A 27,803-nucleotide genomic window follows, 5' to 3' on the forward strand; every position below is an offset into this window, starting at 1 on the left:
TAAAACTATTAGCACCAGTCATCCCCCCAGCCCCAAACACCCTCACATTGTCATTACTGCATTTACCTGTGGATCTCCCCCCACCTACAGAAAGGAAGGCTGCTTTCTGAAACACCAGCACCCCTTGCAGCATGCCCCGGACTTTGCCTGTAGGCATTAAGTGCACAAATGCTGGACTGCCCCTTCATAGCTTTGGTGGATAGCAAGTGTGAACATTACTCTTGACTGCAGGAAGAAGAAATGCAAAGTCATGCCAAGAAGGTACTGTGCTTGCTTTGATCAGCGACATTCACAGTACTTGAGGAGCCAAAAAAAAAAGGGGGGGACTGAGAGATGGGCTCCTACATGTCAGCAAGCAAAAACTGTGCATTGCTTTTACTTTTTGACGGTGGGCTAGAAAAGCAGCCACAGCTCTGCAAAATCTCTCTAAATAATGTCAAGCTCCACACATTGCTAAACAGCAACTCCATTTCACTAATGCTACTGTTAGCATTAATGCTAGCTTATGCATTTTTAGGAAGGCAGCAATTATTATTAAATCCTAGCTGTGCTGGTTATGGGATAGAAACTCTTGTTAATTTTTATTTTCCACCATATTGGCCTGCAGTGACATTCAGGTAGCTGTCCAGGTTGAGCAGGGCAAATGAGTCTTCAAAAGTTAGGTAAGCCTGTGTGAAAGCAATTATGTCAGTTACTATTAAAACTTCTACAATTATTCCATTTAGATGCTATTGTAGATACATCATTTACTCTTAAATCTTGTAGTAGGTCTTCGCTAGCATAAAACAATGCATAAAGGAGACTAGCACAGTAGCTCAGCAAATGTAAGTAACACGTGGAAATAGCACATGTTGGACTTTGCATTAGTAAGGCTAATAAGTAACTGAGCAGAAAACGTAGAAACTTTTGTCTTCAGCAATTAGAAACAAGACAGGGCTTTCAACAGGCAAGGTCAGAGCCAGCCTACTCAATACCTAACAGATTTGTTTGTTCCCTTATAGAGGTAAAGATAAACATCTCTACCTCTATAAGGGAGGTAGAGATAACTTTCTCTAAATCAGGCTAACATATTTCTCTCTATGGAGAGTAAGAATGATCATAAAGTGACTGGAAACTAGTTTCCAAAGTCTGATAGATGAGGTAGGATTTTATTTTCTTCCATGTTACCTATGCCCTGGCATAACTAGCACAACTGCAACTGTGTCAGCTCCAGCTGCAACTCCATGAGTGCAGCTTTTGACTACACCTAGATGACATTTTCACAAACCAGAATTGAAAGTTTAAAAGCTACCTGATGTCCCAGTTGCAAACCATTGCTTACAGCTGTTTTGTAGAGGCTACATATGTAAGTAATATCTTTCACCTGTCTTTTCTGCCCCACTGTAGTCTCAAACCCTCCCTTCCCAGAAAGTACATCCTCAGTCATCCACACACACACCCAGAGACATTCTGCACTTTCCCCTTCCAGTACCCTTAGTTCCCCTCCACATGCTTCAAATGGTCACCTTAGCTATGCAAGCTGACAAGCCAGTCAATACAGAAGTAATGTCTGTACCAGAAAAATTTAGGTTTTTTTAGGCTCATTCAAGCTGCCTGTTTTTTGTGGTGGGGTTGTTTGAGTTTTTTTGGTTGGTTGGTGGGGGGTTTTTTGGTGTTTTTTTTTTGTTTTTGTTTTGTTTTTAATATGTGAGATTGGCTAATGTACTAAATGAGTAGGGAAAGAGTGCATTAATGGACACTACATAAGCTTCACTTACTTAAGAAGCAATGCTAAAACCCCTACACCTTTAGGACAAACCAGACATTTATTTAATCAAAATAATTTGCAGAAGTTAAAAACAGAAGCTACACAATAGGCTGTAACAAAGGCACATGTTCTCCCCCTTCCAAATAAAACCATAATTGACACCATATAAAAAAAACTAGTTTAGGACTTCCACAGGAAGATTTTTTTTTTCTTACACAAATTTGCCAGTTTTTACCACTGCACTGATCACAAGAGCTTAGCTGCAAATGTGAAACATGCTCATTTTCTTAATTCTTGATGAGAGCCTACCAAAGCTACAACATGAAACTATCACCTGCATTATACTGTAGAACATGTTAAAATTCACTGAAAGAACATGAGGGATTTGAACAAGGCCTTAAAGAAAGTCAGCATAAAGGATCACTCTGTGTAAGTGACATCTCTGGAAGATCTGATGTCAGTCATATGTTTGTCCTGTAAGACTACAGGCCATATTTGCATGTTAAAACACACATTCTGCATTGGAATCTGGTGATTCTTCCAGGACCTTGAAAACACCCATTTTTTCCTTTTTCATTTTTTCAGAGGTCTTCATTTGATCTAGGATTAAAACAAAACAAAGATCAATAATATTAGGTAAAGTGTCTGCAACCTTACTATTGCAGACATAAAAGTTGTATGTATTTTTGTTTGGATTTGAAAGCAAGTTGATAAAAATAATTTTGCTCCTCCATCAACAGTTTGCTACTAAAAGTTTGTGCTCGAAGATATTTTTTCAGTTGTGTACTTTAAGAAAAAGAATTCCAACACTTCTAGCTAAATCTGAATGGAGATAAGCAGTTTTAAAATCTGCCTGCAGTAGCCTCGTTTTTCTGAGAAAAACAACAGAATGCAGCAAACCTATTTAGTGAAGTTACTAGGAGAAACACAGAAAGTTATAGCTCTGCTATGCAATATTATTTTCTAAAGTTCGAAGACCTACATCTTGTTTTCCTAGCACTGCAATCACTATGTTGCCCTTCCAGTGAATATAAAGCTAATGAAAAAGTATTGTCTTTATGTCAAATTTAGTAATTATGGCCTACAGGGGTGGGAGATGGCATTTCAGTTTCTAAAGCATTAACTGCAGTTAGCTGTAGTAAATATTCAGTACATAATGCTAGACTAATATCTTTGTATAAACATTTTTGGACAATTTTAATATATTCATTTTGCTTAGCATAGCCCAGGAAAAAGAGAATAAGCAACCATTATAAATAAGATGCACACTAGTAACACAAAATAAATGGCACCTTCTCCAACTTGAAAGAAGAAATCAGATTGTTTCACAGCCTGAACTTGTAAAGATAGAGATAGACCATATTATCCGTGCATCAAGAATCATATTCTCCATTAGCAGTCAGTTAACTGAAATAACCAGTTTTATAAAACAATTTCTTTAGATAATCTAGGAAAAAATGTTAAGTATAGCAACAGTTCTCCTAAGGCAAAGTTATTTTACTCAAACTATACATATCACACTTATTTAAGGCTAGCTATCATTTTTACTTCTAAACTCTGTAATGACTGATTTTTTTCCTGTATCTATGCTTTGAGGCTTCTCTCTCCTAAAGATGCTGAAGGAAACAAAGCATACTAAATCTGTTTACATGAACTGGACAGGAATTTTTTCCTTTCTCAGAAAAGTTTAAGGGTTTTTTTATAGTATCTCAGCCTGAACAAGCGCTAGAATTTGCAGACAGCCTCAAAAAAAATTTTTCTTTTTAAATATTTGATCCACTGACAAGCCATGGTAACTCTGAAAAGCACAATTTTTTTTCCCCAAAAATATTAGACTATATTTTGAATTATGATAGTATCAAAATAGGTTTTTAAACAAGTCTGCTGAAATAAATCTTTTCTGAGAATAATTTCTATTTTGATCAATTACAGGAACTTACAGGGAAAGTTCCTTTGCAGAACACCTCCTAATCTATGCTTTTCATTCACAGTATGCTCAGGGCACACTATGCATGAATGTGGTTTTCTGCAATACTTCTGTTTAAGTTCTGTTATTTCTTCTTCAGCAAATCCCATTGGAAATGTCAGCAAAGGGTCCTTCTTCAGATGTACAACACAGCTATAGGGAAGTGAAGCTATGGCAGCATTCTATACATAAAGACTCTTACAAAATACGAATTACTGTTGAACAGGAAAAAAACCCAGATGAAAACTCTGACTTACCAATAAGATCACTTCTATCCAAGAGTAACTCTAGATCTTTATCACTGATTACTTTTTCTTTAGATCCTTTAACCTCCCTGTTGAGGAAGAAATAATCTCTCTTAATACAGATAAAAGCACGTTACAGTTAGTATTGCATACAAGTCAGTTTTCCCACATAGCAGAATCCCTAGCACATTCTTTCCATTATGAAGATCCACATACCACTTAATAAGACAAGAGAGCTATTGACAGCTGCTTGCAAGCTGCAAGTTACAAAATCACGGTCCAAGAAAAAAAGTGAAATCTGCATACCTCTCATAGTCTCTGGATTTCAGTAATTCTATTAATTCCTGAGGGTCCAGGCAGCTCTTTGACTGTGCTAGACCAGATTTGCCACCTTTAAACTGATCTGTAGAAAGGAGATATTTTAAAAAGTACAGGAGACAGGAACAAATTCTGTAAATTGTTAAATCAATGCTGGATGCACATATCTAACAAATTGCTCTTGCACATCAAAACTAATGCAATGTTTCATTGTTTTAGCCCTCAGGTAAACACATCTTACGCTAACAGCCTAATATGAAAAAAGTCAGAGGTACATGAAGAGTTTACATGCAGGCCTTTCACCTTCTAGCTGTAGTATGCAGAAGAACTGATTGAAACACCAATTCAACATGCACACACGCACACACAGAGCAGAAAAGCCATTAGTTTACTTACAGTAAAAACATTGTAAATAAAGTTAGATGGTGGATGCTGAAGTTTGTTCCCTTTGTATTGTAAGCTGGTTGAAACAAAGTAAGCAGTATTAACCACAAGATAGGAAATAAGTGAAAGGTACGTGGTTTGCAGGGAGAACATCCCTCAGTTTAACGGACTAGACAGACATGACAAAATAATACACCTGACACAGGTTGGTTTCTTGAAGAGACTATGCTAACACCTATCTACACACAAATCTGGATGTCAGCCCAAATAGTAAAAAAAATTATACGAGATTATTACTTAACTAAAACTGAGCACAGATGAAGTCAAGCTCAGTCTTGCACATTTCAAGGAGACAGGCAAGGCTTTCTGTTCTGTGCCAAGTTTCCTCAGTTTTTAATCAACAAATGTACCCAATTTATTAATCAGTCTTCACAGATGCCTTTCATCACACTCACTGCTGTTCCTTCCTATGTCTTGGTTTCAGAAGTCCTCCCCACACCTTTTCCCATCTCCCTCCAAGGACTGACTGGTTCTCTGTGAAGTGTAAATCAGATGCAAGTTCCAGAGGGGTCTGAGCTATAGGATTCTCTCCCCATTAACATCTCCTGCTGTGACACACAGGATCCAGGATGTAGCCTCTCCCTTTTCGTTTTCAGTTTCACAAACTATACGGCATTGAGTTAGTACTGTACGGGTCTCGGGTTGAAATAGTGACACAGAAAAAAATACAGAAAACCCTATCAAGCATTTAACACTTTAAATAGAAGTTTATGTCCATCACTTCCTCTTAGTCTGACATCTACTAATTTAACTAAAATCATGCTGGTTCTCATACAGTTTCCTAGGCAACTTTCTTCAACAAAACAGAAGCACAAGATGGAAAGAGTAACCTGGTGCTGATGCCAAAAAAGCATTCTGGTTTGCACAAATTCCAGTTCTTAAGCTCCAGTACTTGTACTGCACACACCCTACACGGTTAGACACCACTGAAAGTCCTGACTTAAGTAAGCTTTACAATATCCCTTCCTCATTCACTTCCTCAAATTCCAAAGTTCCAACATTTTTTTAGATAGTCAAAATAACAGGATCCATTACCTCACCTTTACATTTACACAGTGGATCCAAAGGTTCCTGGAGGGGTCACCCCTACCTAAGCTGCAAGATTTAGCTATGAATCACCAATAGTTAGCAAGATAACTTATTGCAAAACTGAAGGCATGACCCAACTCGACACTTAGCTTCCTCCCAGTGGAACTAGTCCCAGTTCCCATTGCTACTTTAGTATATGGCAGCCATCTACTATTAGAGCCCATTCTGTTTTGTGTGCTCATCTTGACACTTTGGTTTTAACTTCAGGTTGGACCATAATCAAATAATTAAAAACCAATTTTTTCTTACTTAAATTGGTCATTAACATGCCTACAAAGAGTCAGACAGCAGTCCTGGCAGTCATACCAAGACAGCAGTGGCAAACAGATTACAAAGAAAAAGGCTAAAGCTAGGCTAAAGGAAGCATCTAATAAAGATTAGCTAACATCAGCCAAAACCAGAGGCAAACCACAGCTTAGGCTTCACAAGCACTGCACTATGCAGTAGACAGTTACAGGTGTGGCCTTTCTGCCCCTTTATGCCATCATAAACACCCCCCCCCCCAATATACTATGAGAAGTTCTTAACCTCCTTTAAAGTTTAATATAAGGCTAATTATTGTCAGAAGTCCATACCAGGTTACAAGAATTGTATTTTTCAAGTGAGCTTAGTGTTTGGAAAATGCTATAGGGAGCTACTGTCCAAATAGCACAAACAGAATAAGCTACGGAAGCAAAGCAGGATTCCTATAGGACCCAAACAAGAAAAATTTACCCCCAAAAGACACACTTCAACATAATCACTTTCTAAAAAACTTTTGAGTATGACCAGCTATATAATCAAGAACACAATAAGAATCACCATTGTTCTGCACATAAAATCAAGGACCACTTCTATTCAGCACTGGTTAATTGTTCAAACAGGACTATTCTACTGTGGTTATAACATACTGTTCTTAAATTCAGAAGGACAGATGCAAACAGGATGCTGAAATTTTTTACTGTGATTGCAAATCCTAGAGCTGTACAATCTCAACCAAGTTTAGTAGCAACCCCCCAACTTTCTGTAGTCTCTACTTATTTTACCAATTTTAATAGCAACACTTCCTACTCAAGCAAGCTTGCCAGTGCAAATGGAAAAATCTGCTGCTAAACTTCGTATCGTGAAACACTGCTCTAGATGTCATTAGGTAGGCATATTGCTCCAAATGAAGAATTGTTATAAATTAAACTGCAAGCAGTAAGAATTTAAATCTGCTTTTCCATTTATATTCTGGTTCATTTAAGTTTATTTTTAAAAGACAATCAACTCAGACTTGTCATCTACCCCCAGTATTTTCGATGCTAAAAGTCCAAAAACATTTGGGTCAAACAATCATCTTGCTGACAAGCTGCCAACAAGCCCAGAGCTCTACTCTCTTATTGCCTGGTTTTACCTATATTTCTTCCAGGTAGGCTCACTGTCCCATCACCCCTCTTTTTCCTTACCTACTAGTAAGGAATACTCATAACATGGTGATTCCAGAAATACCAGAAGTGCTTTCCTCTAATTTGCTGCAGAAGTTACCTACAAAGTGCCTAAGAATGCATTTTGAAAAGTAATACCATATAGCCACTTGCTGGGAGGATGAAGCTTTTTGCATTTAAGAAAAAATACTAAGCAGTCACAAAACAGAGCAGTAAGAGTTCTCTCTAGAGATTTAAAGAAGCAACACATGCTTACAGAAAGTCATAAAAGACACTAACTTTTGTGGATAATCAGCTTCTCCAGCTTCCTCTTGGCAGCAGCTCTCTCCACAATCTTCTGGTCAATGGTATTTGCTGTCACAAGACGATAAACAACCACCGGCTTTGTCTGGCCAATTCTGTGACACCTGTCTTGGGCCTGCAAGTCCGACTGGGGGTTCTGAGCAAATAAAGAAACAAGTTAGCTACATCATTAACCTTTTTTTAAGAGACGTACCACAGGCAGCATTTTCAATAGTGAGCTCAGAGTCAGAGCGGAAGCAACAAGCAGGGCAGCCATGGTATAACAGAAGTTTACATCTCTCTACTCTTAAAACTCGTCCATGACGAGCTCTGCTGCTGTAGCTGCACAGCCAGAGTAACCCAACTAGCTCGGACTGCTTCTGCACTATGTGCTGCAGTTTTCAACAGATGGACATGTTTTGTACCACAAATTTAGCTGAGGGTGTTAGTTGTAGGTTTGTGGGGTTTTTTTGTTGGAGGATAAGAAAAGGGATTAAAAATGTTTTCAGCCATTTCTGAAGCTCCTTTAGCTGTCCTGAAGCTGAAGAGTCATGCAAACAGCACAGCTGTCTTAAAATAAAGTGAAGATCCAGAAGTTCTCAGTCATTTCCTTCCATACCTCTCTCCTTTCCAGCCTCCAGACTCACAGGAGCAGCAGAATCCTAGCTAGCTAAAACACGTGGCAAGCCACGGGAGGAAATTCAAGGGGCTGGTACTAACATGGCAGCTGTTGGAAACAGGGAACCTGTAGAAGGTCTGCCTACATTCAAACCTAAATAGTAAGTCAAAAGAAGGAAATGTATCTTCAACAGTAACAGACAAACCCCTCCTGCTTTTGGTGTAACTCAGGGGCAAAGAGGCTAGTTTTAGAAACCAACTCTAATGTTGTATTCAATAAGCTAGGACTTTTCAAATGAGGCTGCGTATTTAATATATAACATGTTTGCATACACTACTTACTATTATCTTCATGTAACACCTCATTAAAGTTACAGAAATGGTCTATACCATAATGGGTTAGTAAATGATTACTGAAACCAGCAACAGAGAAAGCATTTTATGACACATATCACTAGGTTAACAGTCTGTCAACATACCCAGTCACTATCGTATATGATAACTGTGTCTGCCGCAGTTAAGTTAATGCCCAAGCCTCCAGCTCTTGTACTCACTAAGAACAGGAAGACTTCAGGGTCAGTATTGAATTGACGCATCTGGAAGAGAATTCATCTATTAAAAACCAGCAGATGGATCAAATACAACATAGCTAATGTTTTATTTTGAGACACCTGTGTTTAAAAAGATGAACACAGATAAAATACAGCACACACTGTCAGAGGCCAAACTAAGGCTTTAAGAAACATTGCACACATGTGGGACAGGACAAGACCAAGAAGTGAAGCAACTGTATTTTCTTCTCTGATGATTCCAGTCAATGAGTTGTCTAACACACAGAGTGGAGATTACTATAGTGAGGTATGGTACAAGTCACATTCAACTCCACATAACCTACCATCCAGTGATGAGCAAGGTGAACACAGTCCAAGCTGGCAGAGCCTAAAAACATATCTACTTCTTGACACAAGCAACAATCTAAAATACTGATGCCAACTCGACTATAACTTCCAGCCACCCTGTATACCTCCTCCTCTTACTTCAAAACTAAGAGTAACTTTCTGGCCTCCTACTCAGCATCTAGCCTACTTTCACTGCAAGATGTTTCCAAGTGTCAGCACAGCCCCTACCAGGTCTGCAATACCAGTCAAAACCTAGTCTACTTAGTCTGACCACCCACATGCTGGTAGAAAACTGGAAGTGTATAGTAGTTTTCAGGACTTTGATCACAGCAGAGAAAAAGAAACCATCACCCCACTGCCAGGTGGAAGCAGCTACCCAAGCTCTCCAAAAGCCCCATACCCTCTGGGCTCTCCTGGACATCAGCATCTGCAGCACCAGCAGCAAATCATGGAGCTGGGAAGAGCCTTGCTGAACTTCAGCTGGTGACCTGGAAGATTTCTCTCATCCACATCCATACCACACTGTGGTAGGCACACAATCAACTCCTAAAAAATCCCTGCAAGCCAGCAGTACAAACTTTTACCAGCTTAATAAAAGTCACTATAGCTTGCTGACATGTTGCTAGTTAGCCTTTCCTCTTTAAGAATCCCCTCTAACAGTAACAACCTAAGTGTTTAGGGGTTTGGTTTTCCTCAGCCATGCTGTGGCACAGAAAAAAAAAAAATGAGGCAAAGGGAAGTGCAATTTGAGCTAGATGATCTGTCACCTGCCACTGTTTTTCGTATCTTCATAAGCACTAGGGCAATATTTGGAGACTAGGCAGTAATTGCAGCACATCCCCTAGATACATCCTGTGTACTTCCTCCATATATGCATTGCTCTTTTACATCCCTGCAAACCCTCAGAGAGGTGGTTTTCCAGAACCACCCTGCATGGCTGCTCTTCATGATAAATACACGCCTCAATAGCAAGGCATTCTGTGTTTATTTGAAACTATTACAAGTACACAAGAACAAAGGATTGCACTGGAACAAATCCACATGCAATTTCAGGCTGAAGTTACAGGTGTCCCACTAGGTACAAAAACTAATTCTCTGGAAATCTCCTTTATTTAGCATTAGACTTACAGTATGGTCCCATAGATGCTGGCATCACGTCCTGGGTGCTAGTAACCAATACGTGCAGGGGTAAAACTGGGATTAGCATCTGCCACAATCTAGATCTATTACATACTTCACATTTGGGCAACAGAGTACATGAGTACCCATCATTCTAGGCATACCCCAAGATATTGGTTAGTAACACATTTCATTGCTTCAGTATTTCTGAGCAGCAGATATTAAAGCAGTAGCAAGGATGTCAGTTTTCAACATAGATGTCTTTTGCGTATTAAAGGCTAAAGGCTGTATGAAATCATATTCCAGTGTCACAGGAACAAGCAGAATTTGCTAACAGGCTCAAAGGGCATGTACATCTACTTACATTTTCTTCTCTCTCTGAGTAGGTCATAGAGCCATCCAATCGACTAAATTTGAAGTCTCTCAGATAGCAGTAATCCATCAAAATGTCAAGCATCATAGTCATTTGCGAGAACAACAAGACCTACAAAACCAGGAAGATTCCTTAATACCATTTTTTGGTCATAAGGAGTCAACTATATGGGGGGGGGGGGGCTGGTGTGGTGTGTCCCCAGATTATTAGCTTTACCTTATGTCCTCTCTTTTTCAGTTCTGGAAGCATTCGGTCCAAGAGTAGAAACTTGCCTGAATTCTTTACTAGATCTTCATCAACCTTGGAACAGGGGAGAGGGAATCATATATTAGGAGGGAAGGATACCAAAGGTTTCCCTGACTCAGAAGCACCAACAAAAGCTGTCTGAAAGGTTCTCACAGAAACAAGCTTGTACCATCTTTTTAACTAAAAGCTGTAAGATTGGAAGCAACACTAATTTTCACAAACTACATTGAATCAGTTAAATCATGATGAAACTAAATCAACCCCCACCATTTCATATGCCTAAATAATTTTAAAAACCCCCAAACTAATTAGTTTTCATCCCATTTCTGGAAGGAGAAACCCTGATGATTTTAATTTTTCGACATGGAAAAACACTGTTGTTTCTTTCCCAGCTTGCAACTGATGCACAAGGCTTCCACCTACTGGATATATGGAAGCACTGCTGAACAAGTTACTACACATCAGCCAAGTGACAGAAGTTCACAGAACACATTTTCACATTGCTACCTTAGACTCCTTTTTTGCTCAAGAGAGTTTGTTAGATCTAATTCTTGCTATGGGCTAAGAGCAGGGATATAGAAGCTTTTCAGGTCTGAGCCGTACAGCAGCTACCTCGATAATTCCTAATCCATTTTCCTGAGCAGGGACTAGCTCCTTCAAGTGGTGTCAACTGTCAAACAGTCTGCATTTTCTACATGTTAACTAATTTCCCCTCATCACCCAGGCTGGGCTATCTGCTTTTTATGCACTGACTTTACACTGACAAACTTCAACAGCTTGCTCCCGAGTGCAGCTGAATCTGTTATCACTCACTGAACAGGAAACATGACTACACATGCCCACAAACCTGCATTTAGAATTTGCATGCAACTTCCAGTTGTTCAAGATTCTTTCAATTCAAATAACTTCGTACTTTCCTATTTTGCCAACTGTTTTGTGTAGATTAAACTACCAGCTGTCCTTTGTGATAAAAATTTGGAATTTTTTCCCTTTTGAGGAGAAGAAAGGTTGCTGTATTCTTTGGGCACATGACACTGTTGTACTTGGTCAGCCCTTCAACACCTCACACTTAAGAGTTACCACTGCACTTCCTGCAGCGTGTACAATTTACGTCATGAACAGTTAACCAAGGTCAGCATTTTTTTGTTTTGAAAACTAACTTTTGTGAGGAGAGCTTGAGGCAGATCCTAAAACACCTTGAGTCAATGGAACCCAGCTACTGTTTGAATTCAGTAACTTTGCTCCTCCCAGCAGATGAGCGCTGCCATAATGAAGAACACTATACAAAGGCTAAACGGGCACAGAGGCTGAACTGGTCTCTGCAACTGCTGCTGCAGGAAGCTTCAAATAATGATTCAGTACACTGCTGGAATTCAATAGGGAGCCATATGCCAAATACATTGAAAAGGTCATTCTTTAATGCCGTCAGCTCACAGCCTATTGGTTTTTAATGCCTGAAATAATTTTTCTTGTAATCCTTTTAAAATATGTACCTTGAATTGCTGTGTAGCAGGGTCCAATGGATATTCAATAAGATAGGGGTGATTACAACATTTCCTCAGTAACATCATAATATTCTGCAGTTTAAGGTTCACCTCTGAATCCATAGGAATGCTCACTTCTACCACTGGCCTTGAAAAGATACATCATCTTATTAGTACAGAAAGTGTCACCTTACGATACAGATACTGAAGAGAAAAAAAATAATAAAAACAAAATCAAGCAATGGATTCACATGCTGTGTCAAATGTCCTCAAAATCCCTCATAGTTAGTAAAGCTATTACCAGATGAAACTTCTTTCAGTGCCACACTTGGCACCAAAAGCGCAAGGGTTTGCCATTATTGGTTTAAAATACAAAAGGGCAGTCAGTAGTAATCAGAAGTAGAAAAAACGACTTGTGCAAGTCACCCAGCAGAAAAGGGAACAGAAGCAAGCCTTCTCTAGAACAAACAATCAGATCTCCTGCAGAACAATACATAAGCTATTCCAAAACCAGCTCTCTGCCTATCCCATTTCAGCCACACGTACACATTGCAGGATTCACAATGAATACAGCTATTTAGCTCTTTCACATCTAAGTACTGTCTCCAACATAAGGGATCCATGCATACCATAAAACTAATACAAACATATATTTAAGTGTCTGTTCTTGCAAAGTACACTGGACTACAATAAAAATCTAGCAAAATAAATACATTTCAACCCTGAAGATTAACTTGGTTTTCCTTATGCCCAAGGGACTTCCAACCAATTTAGAGCCACCAACAGACCTTGCCAAACCCAAGAATGAACAAGATTCCTCAGCTCCCTCAGTCCTGGACCTCAACTCTGATCTTAATCACCAGAAAGTGACCAATACCTGTCACCAAAACAGCAATAACCACACTGGCCATTTGGGTTCCAGGCCTCAGCTTAAGCCCACATATTTTACAAAATTTAGCAAGGAAACGACTCCTCCCTTTTCTCCAGTCTTGAGGGCAAAGTTTGCTTCAAGTATTTCAGAGTAATTCTGCAAAAACCTAGGAGTTAACTGTAGTTAGCACACCAGCATTATCCCTTGTCCTCTCTTTGAGACAATGATATACCTGTGAACATAATTGGACATTGGAGACAAAAGGTTTACCTGAACCTTGCAAAGCCCAGCAAAGAAGTCAAGCTCTTCAGCTCTTTGTCCTCATGGCTAGCTGTAGCCAGGACCTAAGCTATTACAATGAAATTTCAACTACCAAATAAGATGAAGCCGTTCTTCCCTGACTGGCACCCAACACCATCTTAGACCTTGAGGCTTTGGTGAAGCCACAGTTCTTCACTACCAAAATGTTTTAACAGCCCAAAGGAATTACATTTCACACTAGAATATTTTAGCTCTTTATGGATTATCAATAGCACCATCGTCACAGGACCTACATAAGACTGTGACTAATGAAAACAGGGACTCAAGAAGCAATTTTATTGCTAGATCCTGCAAAGGCCACAGGTCTAGGAGTAAATGTCTTGTAGTTAACTATAACTCTAATGAGTTCCAGTGAGTGATGGTACAACCTAATCATTCCTATCATGGCCCAGCAAATATTAGGTAAAAACAAAGAAACAAATCATAAAGCTACAAGGACAGTGAATTACAACATGCCATTCCTCTTGATCAATTTGAATAAGCAAAGCTCTGGAAGCAAACTATGAGGGAGATACTCAGTATAATAATAATAATAATAATAATAATAATAATAATAATAGAATCTTTTAGGGCAGGCACCTCTCTTTTTCTACTTCCTCTTGCATTTTGCTGATCAATTTTTCCAAGTCGTCAGGTGAACCATTATGTTCTTCACAATAATCAACCAGTTTCCGACTACGGCGTTTTGGTCGGCCTGTAGGACTCAACTCAACTACTTCTTCCTGTGGGAAATTATAGCGTTGCCATCAACAGCAGATCACTTCAGATTCAAAGGCCTATGCTGACCCTAGAATTCTCAATACTGAAAAGAGGTCTCAGTGATATGCATCATGCAATGCATACTTAGACTCAGCAGCTCTAAGTTTTGTTAAATAGAAAATGCAGCCCAAATTTTAAAGGTCTATAATTGTAGATTTTGAAAGCTTTTGCTTGATTTTTAAAAGCTGCATTCGTACCTTACTGATTTTACAGCAGAAACTGTCAACTCTATGAAAACTGTCTTCTTTTTCCTCCTAGCTACAAGTAATCAAGAACATATTTACACTCATATTGTATTAGTTCTGTGCCCACTAAGGCCAGTCACAGTAATTGCCATTGAAACAGATAACAAAAGGATCAGACTAAAAATTTAAGCAAAGAGTGGGTTTAGTTACAATGGTAATGAAGCAATACCAATGTGTTTTTGCCTACAAACCATTAATAGCAAGCACATTTCTAACATCCATATCAGTAGATACCTCATTATTTCCAAGCAGTTTCCTAATGGTGCGATTTACAATAGCAGTATAGAAAGTTTCTTGCTTCTTTGCCAGCGGTGCATATACCACAACTTCTCGTTTAGGAGGAACCTCAAGAGCAACATCGGATTTCAGTCTTCTCAGTAAGAAAGGTGTCAGAATCTGAAATGTTGAGCAGATGTGTTACAATTACTCAAAGCTCTCAACAGAACTAGTTAAAAAAACCCCCACACAAACAGGTGTACTGATATAATGCTATTTTGACAATTTAAAGCAAGGGAGTTAATTTGCAGAGTTCCATATTTCATTTTTTAATATGGATGCCTACTCCAAAACTTTTACACACATGCTGGTAATACATGTGTTCAAACATGTCCATTGACATTTGAAAAATTTTGAAGTGTTTAATAAGGGTGCAGTAGTAACTACATTACAGACCTTTCAAATAATTTTCATTAACTGAAAGTAATTTTATTATGAAACAGCTCATTTTGATTGTTATATTTCTTAAATCAAGTTATTCCAGGAAAGCCCCAAACCTTTAACCGAAATAAATAATAAGTTGTCATCAACAATTATATCTAGAAGATAGAATTTGTATCTCTCACCATCAGCTTATGATGGGAAAATTATAGTTCTGTAAGCTTTTACTTCCACACACCCCCCCCTTAAAAAAAAAAGGGTTTGAGTGTTAGTTTGGTTTTGAAGACAGGCACATTATACAACTAGTTTGTCAAAAGGTATTCTGTTCCATGCCTAAAAGTTACATAAATTCCCTCAAAGTTATCTTTCAACAAAATAAATACACTAATTAAATCTTTTGGCAAACAGAAGCAAGCAACTGCAATAAAGTTTGACTAAACTCAATTCAGTTCCAAGAATAAAAATGAGTCATTATCAAAAGAGGTATATTGTTCCTTTCAGCATTTATAAGTGCTGTAAAGATTGAAAAAAACCCTAACACCTCACAAGTCTAAGGAAGTCCAGAAGTGCCACAATAAAAGCCTCAGGCCAAGAATTCAGCTCCACAAACAAGATTGACACACTTCATAATAACGGTCAACGTTAGAAATAAACCATGAAAAAGACAACACAAAGAATAAGTGAAAACCTGATGCAGCATATGCAAGATGTTTTGCTCCCTTTCTTTAGCAATAATATCTTCGGCAGTTTCTGTAATGCTGGTAATATCAAACCAGGATTCAAAGCTATCAAAACAAAGCAAAAAAAAAGGAATAGCTTACTTTATAGCTATTATTCTTCATTATTTAAGTATACTATCCTTCTCTTATCCTGTGATTTAAGAAAAACAAAGCACTAATATCCATCATGAATAGAGGGTGAACAGGAGGTATTTCTGAAATATACATGTCAATTCAGATGCTTGAGGTTTTAAGTGATTGCTAAAAATACTTGTATTAGTTGGAATACTCCCTATGATCTATTATATTCAATCTAGTCTATATCTTTTTCCAAAATTAGTCTAGATTGTTTTGGCAACGTTATTCCACTTGACCACCTACTGCTTCAGAAAAGGATCCGTCTCTCATGGATCTGCCAGCCTCACACAGCTTTCTCCAGCACCTCAGAGAATCTCAAGCAGCACCAGGCACTTATGATTAGACAAACATCTCTCCCCCCAAATGCTCGTATCTTAGCTCTGAGTTGAGCTTCCACTATCCACAGAGCTGACAATTACTTCCTTAGTTTCTGAAACAACTAAGTGTGAAGGCAAAACACATTTCAAAGCCTTTACCACCAAATAATCATACCAAATTACCATACCATAAAATAGCTTTTCACATGGCTGATACAAGTTTAGTTATTAAAGAGTCACAATAATGCCCAAACAGAACAAAGGGGAATAGTTTCCACCATCAGATTGCAACCTACCTTTTCAAATCATCAAACACATCTGGCAACAGGAAGTTAAGCAATGACCAAAGCTCTGCCAAGTTGTTTTGCAGGGGAGTGCCAGTCAACAGGAGTTTATTGTCCGCATTAAATCTTTTCAATTCTCTGATAAGGCGGCAGTTCATATTTTTAATCCTGTGACCTTCATCTACTATCAGGTATTTCCAGAAGCAGTGCTACAAAAAGAAAGGATACTTCAGTAAATCTTAGCTTTACTCCATCAAAACATGTGCCAGATGAGATAAGCAGCACTAATAAGACTGACTGATACTACCCGTTACAAAGATTCTATTTACTGCTGTTTCTCACTTTGGCAGACTAGAAGAGCTAAGTCCAAACAGTTAATGCCATGCATCTCCTTCACGGTGACTGCATTTAGAAAGCTTAGGTGATTACAATAAAACTTCTACAAAAAACTCATCTCGCTGAAACAACCATTCTGATGTAACCATGATATTTATACATTAAGTTTAACTTTTACTCCAAGCCTCCTTCACCATCATCTACAGAGAGGTAATGAAAAGAGTAGGTATGCTGTAACTATCTGCTTACTTCACTCTTTGGATAGTGTTCTGTTTGAAGAGCTTCTTAAGCATAAAATTCCAGAGCCACTGCTACCAAGGAAACAGAAGTGAATGCCAATATAAATGCTACAGTATGACACTCGTTGTACAGGCAGCATGCGGGGGGGTTTTTTTTGTTTTGTTTTGTTTTTTTTCCCCCCCACTATATTCAAAAGCATTGCTATGAGTGATGAGGCATTCCACCCGTCCTAGCGCTTTCAGGAAAACTTAAGATACCTGCAGGGCATTTCTGTCTCGCATTGCTATTTCAAAGGAAGTAATGACCACAGGATGGATTTGCAGTGATCCTTGTCGCCCGTGAATTTTACGAACCAGTTTACGACGTTCCTGCTGAGCTCCATGATAAAGCATTAGTGGAATCTGAAAAAAAGAGGTTTAGAAGTCAGGTGAACTAAGCTCATTTAAACCTAAACAGAAGATAGTAGAGATAATTAGCTTTGTTACAAGAAGGCTGTAAATACATAGCTAATCATGGCACAGCGTGTAGTAATCACATAAACAACTACAATTAAACTGATGTTCTATATAGGGAAAGTTTCAAGGCAAAGAATTAGAATAAGAATCAAATAATTTGTTCTTTAAAACCTAAGGAAGAAAAAGAAAAATCTTCATTTCTTTTACCTCTGGAGTAAATCTCTTGAATTCAGACATCCAGTTTGGAAGAGTAGACAAAGGACCACATACTAAGAATGGACCAGGGACTCCTCGCTCCACCATCAGTGCTATTGTTGCAATACACTGGATCGTCTTTCCCAACCCCATTTCATCAGCTAAAATGCCATTGATACCATTTTCCCAAAGCATCTGCATACACAGAAAAAGAACTGTAAATGCAAAATAGCCAACACATCTTAAAAACAATAGATATCTTTAGGAATGTAACACCTGTAGAAACTCTCTACTAAACACATTTTATATTACAGATGAGTAAGATTTCTCCGTGACGAAAATAAATACAAGCATCTTGTAAACCCCAGACATTCATATGTAGGTATATGTGCTTCTAGTCAATTAAGTGCCTCACTAGGAGGCAAAAACCAGAACAGTATCAAAGGAAAGGATGTAAATTAGTGTTATATCAAAAAGCACTTCAACTGCAAGTACAGCTCACGTTACCCAAATTTTTACTCATCCCAGCTCCAAAGAATTCCCTTAGCTCCCCTCCTCTAAAAGACCAAGTTATCATGCTGATGTTTCAGTTTTATCTGTTCAAGTAGCTGCTACAGGCACAGCTACTTCACCATACAAAAAAGGTGCAATTCCTGACCAACACAGCCAACTGCTCCAGCAAAAAGTTCTTTGTGCAGACACTGCCTATTCTGACAAGTGACAGAGCAACTTCTCACAAAAGAACAGAAAGACAGACACAGAAGTGTTCTTTGCCTACTCTATCTACTATTCATAAAGATTCATAAGGTTATTATAACTGAGGGCCCAAGGAAGCTGTTTTTTCCCCTCCCAGAACAGGCCTGTCTTCCCTACACACTTCCCAGTGACAGAACAGGATGAGCGAGTTTAGTGGCACTCACTTTTGAGATCAGCCTAAGCCTGTTAAAACAAGATACATATGCTTGTGAGGAAGAAAAAAAGAAAGAAAAAACCTAAGGGAAATATGAGATCAGTAGCAGAATGATAATTAGTTCTGCCTGGCTCTGATAATTAAAAAGCAAAGTTGTTCTAATTTGGCTTGCAAGCAAAAAATGGGTGGAAGTTAAATATGTATGTGGGCCATTTTAATGGCAAGTTTCTTTAGTTTTTTATTTCAAAGGCTAAAGATAAAACATTTTTAAAACACTGTGTCAGTATTACTAGTTAAGATTCCAAGATGCAGAGAATGGAAAACTCATCCATGTCAGGCCTGCAAGGTAGTGGGTCTTTAAACACCTATGGACTAGGTATTCAAGCCCTTGAGAGAGAAAAATAGTAAGACTGTCCCTTAGTAGTATGCAGTCCTTCTGCTTTCACAAAGTGTTTGTAAGGAGAGGCTGAAAAGACAGTTGAGTTGAACAAGAAAATACACGGAGAAACGGAAGATGGCGAACACCAACCAGAAAGTCTAAAGAAACGTTTACAAACATAAATATCCTCCCCATGCTGAAACATTATATCTGCTGCTTGACAACTTTTTCGTAACACCAGATTCTCGTATCATGACTGTCTCTCTCTTCTTCACCTTCCCTGTACCAACTATGATCGCAGAATTCTAGTGTCTCTTCCCCTCCATTTCTGTTTCCAATCAGCAACAGATTCAATTTCATCAACAATCGCTCCATACCCTTAGCCACTCCATGCCTTCCACTTGGTACCACCTCATTACACCTCCAGTAAAAATCTTTGGCTGCTGAAAAGGCACTGGTTGTCCATTAAATTTCCGTACTGGATCAAGGAATTGCTTGGCACTGTGTCGTACAGCCTGACACAATCTATCCTTAATGACGCTATTTGAGTCTCCATTTTTCTGCAGGTCTTCTGGACACAGGTTGTCAGAAGAGCTTTCATCCTATAGAGGGAAGTTCAAGGAACATGTGACAAGTGGAATGCACATCGAAGCCCAGCTAAGACATACTTTTGCCCAATTTACACCAGTCTTAATGTGCAGTGAAGTAAGCCAGCCCCTGACACAGACTTATTTTGAGTAACTGTCAACTCAAGAGTAGAATTTATTTTTAGAATTAATATTACTACATAGGTAGATGTCAACATGCAAAATTTCAATGCCTTATACGCATTCTTTACTCCTTTAGAATGGAAGTGGGCTTATAATTTTCTACCCATAAAAGCAAGCAGACTTAAAACCTTCCTCACAGCAGCTGGCATTTAATGCAGCTATTTTCCTTCTGTAAGCGGATTCCAGAGAACGTTGGAAAGAAATTGATACTGTGCATGTAGCTTGTAAACTACAGCAGAAGCGGAAGAGACCACACCTTTTACCTCCATGCTTGAATGCTTAAAAATGACTGTGTCTTAAGGTCTTACACACCAGCACAAATATTTCTTAGGAAATTCCTACTTCCTTTATTTTTGAAACTACAGATATTCTATCAAGTATAAATACGTTCAAATTCAGTGTTTAAAAAAAATAAATTAGAAGTTTTCACCTCGGATTTCTGAAAATAAGTATTTAAGTGCATTCACTTGCACCACTTTTTAAAACTTCTAATTCAGGACTTCAATATCTAGCAGAGATATGTTTATTTACAAGAAAAGTTTAAAGATATGCTGTAAAGTATAAAAAAGCCTTCCTTCCCTTTGGGCTTAACACACTTAAACTGCAATAACATGTGCCAACATACCTGATTTTCCACTTTACTTTTTTTTGCCACTGATAATATTTCCTGGAAACAAAGAAAAAACTATGTTTATATGCTTTTCAACCTTAAAGGCTGCTACAATTTGTATTTCATGAGATCTTTTAATTGAAGAACCTAGACATACTTTAAAAAGCTTTCCATACAACATCATTAATCATACAAGTGACTCTAAACAAGGCCACACACCAGAGAACGCATTCCAATTACAAAGGGTAACTGAAAATTCAACTGGCAATGTAGTCTCTTCACAGCTTGCCTCCTCAAAGACTTAAAAAAAGAAAAGGCATCTGAATTCTACAGGTCTGACAACACTGCTTGTTACATAGATCTTTGTTAGAAAAGTCATACATTACAGACAGACTACTGTTGGCTGATAATCTCTGATAACAATGTACGAGAATGCATTGCTCTCAAATACATATGTCACACAGCGATTGCCTCACGAGTTAAAATTTGTGCTGCAAAAATCCAGACAAGCCTATTTATAGCTATGGCCTACCTCTTTGGACATAATTTCTGAGATGTTGTATGTCCCATCTTCTCTCCCTCTCTTCTTTTTTGCACCTATAAGATAACATTTGAGTTTATACAACACATCAAACATTAAAGAAGCTAAAAACACATTGCCTGTACTAACAAAAGGCAAAGCCTAATACATTACCTGATTTTTCCTCTTTGCCATCAACTGGATTTTGACCCTAGAAAATAAACATAGGAAGAGGTTCATCATCTTATGCATCTCTAACTATCATGACACAGGTAAAAAGATATAATCAGCCTCAAACCATTGCCTTTGAAAGCTTCTTGAAACACACTTACTATTAACCATTTTTTAAAAATACAGCAAAAAAAAAGTTCCTGCCTATCTTTTTCATTACTTAATTCAGTATCTTGGCTGAATAAACAATCATTGCTAAAACAAAAAACCTCCTCAAGACAAATTCAAACCATTTTCTTTAGTATAAATTAGTCAGAAACATCTCCTTAAGATGACTGTCACGGTATGCAATTTTTAAGCACTTTTAAACAGTCTTATGGTTAAAATAAATATGGTATACTAGATAGATCCTGCAAGTCAAATACTGGCTATCTAACTTATTTAGTTTACCTACCTTGATCAAAATTGACATTGTAATTTGTCAGACTTTCATTCAGAAAGCTGCATAAAATAGCTAGTTAATCTTACCTTGGCAGATTTTAACATCATCTCTCTCTTTTTTTCTAATTTCTCTTTCCTCCTCTGTTCCTAAAAAAAAAAAAACAAACCAAACCACTCACATGTTTCTTACCTTTCAATAACACCCACAAGAGAACTATCCATTATAGAAGTGATAACACGCATAGATTACATTGGTAATGTAGAGTTCTGTGCACTCCACAGACTTTGTTTCTGTAATCTCACTAAAAGCCTCTATTCCGACATAGTTTAAAACGATAAAGCAAAACTTGGACAAGATAGTGCAACTGCTCTGAATTGCTTGTCAGTAAATACTTTAAATGCTTAAATACAGTAATTTAGAAAGACTCCAACAAAAATATTCCCAACTGCAAACTCCTTAAGATCACATCTATTACAGTGAGTTTCCCATGTATGCAGCGCTCCTTTAACTTCTACGTATTACCACTTGTGTTCATTGCGGAACAGAAAGCAATGCAAGTAGCCTACAATGCCTTTAAGGAAGAAGCACTTTCATGGCTTGAAGAATTTAAGATTTTCATTCCATCTACTATTTATACTAGCTGAAAGCAAAAGAACCCTGGACAAAGAGGTAAGAGACCTTGGTATTTATCAGACGGAGCAAGACTTAGTACCGAAACATGCATTCTATCAATGCAATAACCATTAATTTGAGCTGACAGTTAAACTAGAAAAGTATTTTAGAAAGGAGGTTCCTGCAGTCTGTCAGTGTCACTATTCTGAGAGTGTTATTGCCCTGAATCTTTTCCCAAGATTCTCCCTCTCTCTCAAGCATAAACTCTTACAAGCTTGTCCATAAAGAAAGCTTGGCCATAAAGACAGTTAAGAAAGTCAAGATAAAGCTAGATATGAACTCAGCAGCCCATGGATTAAAAAAAACAAACCACATCAAATCATTTTATGGAAGCTCTTGTTTGGGAACACCATGGCCTCAGATCACTCTAATTTATAAGTTTGTTTGAGGGAGGCGCACATTAGCATCCTGAAGACACACCTCATCCTCAGTCTTCAGTAATTAACACAAATAGGCTGCACAACCTCCTTCTTGTCAATTCTTTGCATCCCCTATCCTCCCTCCAGGTTCTCTAGCTCCCTTAAACTTTGTTTCTTATTTCAAATATTTATTTTCTCTTCCTAGCACTCAGGCCAACAGAAGAATTGTAAAGATATGGGCGCCACCTTTACACTGTGATTTTAAGTTATAATTCATGCTCTTTCCAGTCTGATTTATCTATTAATTTGTAGAACAAATTCTGAATATTATGTAAAGCACCACTTCATTCCTGGGCAGTAGTTCCAGCAGATTTTCATGTTATTATTGCAATTTTAACAGCATTTTTACTTCAGTTCAAACAGCCAGATGGCAAAAAAATCCCAAACAGATGGCAGCCCATCTTAAGAATCCCCACTGCAGACACAAATACACCTACCTCCAGTTGCTGCTGTTCCATTTTGGTTAGCAAGAATTTAGAATAGATGTTGCTTTTCTCAAGCAAATGTTGAAGCCTCTTATAGCGCATTTCACTTGACTCCCTGTCCCAAGAAGTGCGAGCCTGGCCAACACAAAGAGATATCAAGTATTTATAGATGCTTCAGAGTTAATGCTTTTAATATAATGAAGAGTTCTTCTACAGGATAACTACAATTGTCTCACACACACACACACAAACTTTCCCTTCCAGTCATCATACATCTATGATTCACAACTGTATGGACTCATATGTACCTTTGAAGTGCTGTAAGATGAAAGTAACTGAGGGTTGCATTCACTGGCATATGTAAACAGAGCTCTGCAACACACATGCTTCCAGTGCAGTATCACAAGGCATTCAAGGACTCAAAGTTGCCTCAACTCCAATTTATAGATTCAGAGCAAAATGAAATGTAAGTTTATTTGCAGCCTGCAAAATGTGGGAGGAAAACACCCCTCTACCTGGCAAAATTCAGCACAGTTTCCCAAGTATTAGTTGGGACTCCTCTATGTGCCATTTGCACAAAGGTACAGTTTTTCATTCTGAACAAGATAGACAGCTACAAAACCATAATGCCCAATTTACAGAGGTCAAGTCAATTCCCAGTGTGGAAAGAGTAACTTCTGCTTGCTTTGCTTACAAAATCCACACATGCTTTTAAAAGTAACTTCTGTTGAATTAGTCAAGGCTGTGCTTTTAAAAGTTTGCAAATTACTCTTTAAAAGTCAGATCAAGACTCCCCCAAAAAGTAAAAAAACGTTCACCCCTCTGCATTCATCTACCATTGCCTGTTAGATTGAGATATCAAACAAGTGAAATGGTACAAATTAGCATCTCCAAGAGAAATCCCAGAAAGGCAAGATGCAGAGCTTTACAAGATGCTTATCTATGCCATTGCCCTCAGAAGAAACACTGGGGGAAGGGCATGCTAAGACAGAAAGGCAAGGGAATTTTCTGAAACTAAATAGACTAACAGGCAGGGAAAAAGAATATTAGCTGAATCACGGGACAAACTGTGACACAGAGAACGGGGAGCATGTTTTTCTCCCCCAGAAATCACACCTTTATTTTCCACAAACAGTACTCCATGTCCTTCTTATCAGGTAGCTACCACCGTATTCTTTTATGAGAAGAAGATCTATCTTGACAAGTTCTTTGGGGGAAGAGATTGCCTTCTCATGATTCTCCATACAATTTTTATTTGCTTCTGCTCTCCCCAATCCAGGTTTTTTCCTTCAGATGAAAAGCACCTGGGCTCAGAAAGATCAACCCTTGATGGCAATGCCAAGACAGAATATAATTAAAACTAAACTACTTCATTCAGCAAATTGCTATTGCTCACTTTTTATTGGAGTGAACACAGCATCCTTCCATTAATTGGTCAATCTGAAGGACTGTTCCCTTGACCAAGTGTGAAAATTTCAAGGGAAAAAAAAAAAGAAAACTCAAAGATTATGAACAGCATTGAACTCTTATGATTTCTCCACTTTGTCCTTTGACTCAATCTTCAAGCCTCAACAAAGTGGGTTTTTCCTCCCTTTTTGACTGAAAAGGTAAAAAAATTGCCACTCTTTCATCATTCTACATTCTTATATATTTGCATAGTGGTATTTTGCCATCAGCCCACAGAAAGAGCAAGTGACTCTTTTGTTAAACTGCTGTAGAAATCACCTGGCAGGGGGTTTGCCAAAGCGACAAGCATAAAAAACCCAGAAGCTTCAAGAACATCAACTGCCCCCAAGATGCTGGTAAGCCTGGGTTTAAGGACATGAGTAACTTCCCTTGGTCTGACTGGCCCCAGATTGCACAGAGAAAGCATGATAGAAGCACACAGGACATTGGAGTAACACCCTTGCTAGAGGTAAGCTCTGTGGATTCTCAAGAAATGGAGAGAACACAAAAACACCCAGCCCTATCACATTATAGCATTGTTACAGAAGTGGTTGGTTGTGAAAGAAGTTAAATTCTAAGTCCTTTTCTCAATACTTCCCGTGCAATGAGATAACTTGCTCTACAGGGGTTTCCTCCTTACCCTCCAAAAGCATTGCCTCCAAATTTTTAGTTCTAAGTCTTATCAATGAATACCTGAAGAGAAGTTCAGACAGGCTCTATCATCACTTATTGTTTGCAAGAAAGATTATGAGACTTCTGGGAGAATAAAGTATTATTTTCCAACTACAGTATCACAAAATCCTGCAGCCTAAAAACATACCTTTATAAATTACAACTTTTCTTAGTGAAAAGACAAAGAGTAACTAAAATTAGTTCCAGGCCTTAGAAATTGTATTTTTCATGCCTTTAGAATAATGCTTCAATTTTTAAGACATCAGTCTCCTGTGGGCTGAATACAAAACTATGTAATTAACAGAAAAGGGGAAAATAAGAGCACTCTGAAAGACAGGAAAAAAACCAAACACTGATTTCTCAAGTATTTTGAGTCACAGCATCAGCTCTTTAGAACACAATTCCCAAAAGAGCATTTAAGAGAAGAGATCTTTCAAGCTTATATTTCCTTATGCCTGAAATACAATACTTTATATAGCATTCTGATACCTTGATAATTTGTATCAGCACAAGTCTAGAAGCATCACACTTTCATGTTCTCTTTCCAAAACAGACTGGTTAATATCAACCAAATCTTAGTATCAACATTCGAAAACATTCACAGCAAGAGAGAAATGAAATGTAGTAATGATTATGTCATTTGTGTTAGTGATGTATCATTTCCCTCAAGCAGGCTACATTTCCTGCAACATAAGCAAACAGAAGTACACAAACCAAACATCAACTCTCAGGACGACTGCACGTATGTTTCTCCTGGCAGCAATGCCAGCTCAAGCAGCTCCTGCTCCCCTCAGCTTAGGGGTGCCTGCACAACTGCGTGCAGGGAAGAGCAGACCAGGAAAGCGACTGGCATAAAACTGATCCTTTTTGGCTTTTTAACCTAGGCTACTTCCTTGATGCAGTTCATTTGCGGCCTTCAAACACCACTGCAAAGAGAATGAGCTGCCAGTGACAACAGCTGCTTAAACTATACCTGCTACCAACAGAAACGCATAGCCGGGCCTATTTCTGGAAAGGATAAACGGTATTTATAGAAGCATCCTGCAGAGCTCTAATCAGGCCGTTTTTTTGGTGGGGTTTTTTAATAAAATAAGGAGCAAAAAGAGAAAAACCAGCGTTGTGTACATATAGAGAAAACGCAAAAAAAAAGTCTTGCCTTTAATATTTCAGATAGAAATTCAGAAGAATGTGAACTTACTACCCTTTCTGAAATTAGCTTACTCTAAAGGCATGACCTTAGATTTCTAGGCTCGGAACGACAGAAGTAAAGCGGTGTAATCTCCTCATTGCAAACTTATGTGAGTATAAAATGCGGTAAGCTTCTTGCTGACTGCAAGCGTCCACCGTTAGCCTTCAAAATGAAAAAAAAAGGCTCCCACGGATGATCAAAGGCGCTTGTGAATCACAGCCACCGCCCGGATCTTTACCAGCCTCTCACGTTTGTTTGTTTTGAAATCAAAGGAGCTGCACGACACCCGGCCCCGGCCCACAAGCCACCGCCGAGCGGACTACCGCCGCGGGGGCACGGCGCTCAGACCCAAACCCAACCGCCCGGGGGGAAGCCCCCCTCCGCGGGGCAGCCCCAGCTGCCGTGCGAGGGCTCGCCGCCCCCGGGCCGCGCCTCACCTTCTCCAGCATCTGCCGCTCCTTCTCCAGCCCCGCCGCCTCCAGCTGCTCCTCCTCCTTCAGCATGGCCGGCGTGATCACCGCCGCCTCCGCCTGCTCCCCCATCTCCGCTCCCAGCGGTTCTGCAACGAGGGCACGGTTAACCGCGGGGGCCCATGGCCGCCGCCGTCCCCCCCCGCCCGCCGCCACCCCGGGCTCTCACCGCCGCTGCTCGCCGTGTTCTGGGCCGGCATGGCCGCGCGCCGGGGCCGTTGGGCGCGAGGCGGTGCGGCACGCGCGGCCACCGCCGTCCAGCACGCCCCACCGAACTCCCGCGCTCGCTGCCTCACCGCGCGCCGCCCGCCCGCCTCGCGAGACCAAAAACCGCGCGCTGCCCAAGCCGCGCGAGAGGCGGCGGCGCCCTCGCGAGGTCGCTCGCCCCGCCCCCTCTCGGGCCCGCCCGGAGGCCATCTTGGCTCCTGGCACATCCGGGCGTCGTTCCGCTCCCCTGCCCGCCGCGCCGCTGTTACCCCGGGCAGCTCCTCGGGTCCGCCCCTGCTCGTCGGTGCCCCGCGCCGGGCCGCAGCGCTGAAGCGCTCTTGGGCCTTCCTGTCCAGCGTGGGGGCTCCACAGGCTGCAGCGAGCCCTGGGCCTGCGGGGCCTCGGCCGCGCTGGCGGTGACGTTTCAGTTAAGCCGTGCTTCTGGCCCGGTGGTGTACGGCCCTGCCTGAAAGAGCCGCCGCAGGCCGGTACCGTCAGCAGCCGCCGGCCAGGCACAGCGTGATGACACTGCTTGGGCTTTGTCGTCCTGCGTCCTTCTGCCAGCAGGAGCGGCACCGGTACAGATCTCTGGATCTCCACCTAGAGAGTGCGGGCATGGCAAGGGCTGATGATCGCCATTAGTGCAAGGCCCTAAACGTTTACTTGAACGCTTCTGAGTTGTGCCACGAGAGGGCAGAGGAACGCTTAAAACCCGAGTGAGAGCTGTA

At 39.7% G+C, this 27,803-nt stretch overlaps 1 protein-coding gene across 2 annotated transcripts; it reads right to left on the minus strand.

The window, feature by feature from the left end:
• Positions 1-1,793: 1,793 nt before the first annotated feature.
• Positions 1,794-27,702, minus strand: HELLS (helicase, lymphoid specific). 2 transcript variants are annotated; one of them, XM_072869302.1, is made up of 22 exons: positions 27,345-27,702; positions 26,836-26,957; positions 23,104-23,226; positions 21,662-21,721; positions 21,137-21,173; positions 20,975-21,039; positions 20,458-20,499; positions 19,440-19,664; positions 17,786-17,968; positions 17,381-17,524; positions 16,560-16,756; positions 15,778-15,874; positions 14,667-14,828; positions 14,008-14,150; positions 12,246-12,384; positions 10,723-10,806; positions 10,498-10,617; positions 8,595-8,711; positions 7,495-7,654; positions 4,265-4,361; positions 3,971-4,047; positions 1,794-2,347 (listed from the first exon to the last, which is right to left on the minus strand). In XM_072869302.1, exons 2-22 carry the CDS (start codon positions 26,938-26,940, stop codon positions 2,250-2,252), a joined length of 2,475 nt encoding a protein of 824 aa, XP_072725403.1. In that variant the 5' UTR covers positions 26,941-26,957; positions 27,345-27,702; the 3' UTR covers positions 1,794-2,249. The 2 variants fall into 2 exon arrangements, with proteins under 2 accessions (XP_072725403.1, XP_072725402.1); XM_072869301.1 differs by lacking the exon at positions 27,345-27,702 and adding an exon at positions 27,038-27,198.
• Positions 27,703-27,803: the final 101 nt, after the last annotated feature.

The sequence above is a fragment of the Ciconia boyciana genome, chromosome 8, assembly GCF_034638445.1.
Source record: "Ciconia boyciana chromosome 8, ASM3463844v1, whole genome shotgun sequence".
Classification (NCBI taxonomy): Eukaryota; Metazoa; Chordata; class Aves; order Ciconiiformes; family Ciconiidae; genus Ciconia; species Ciconia boyciana.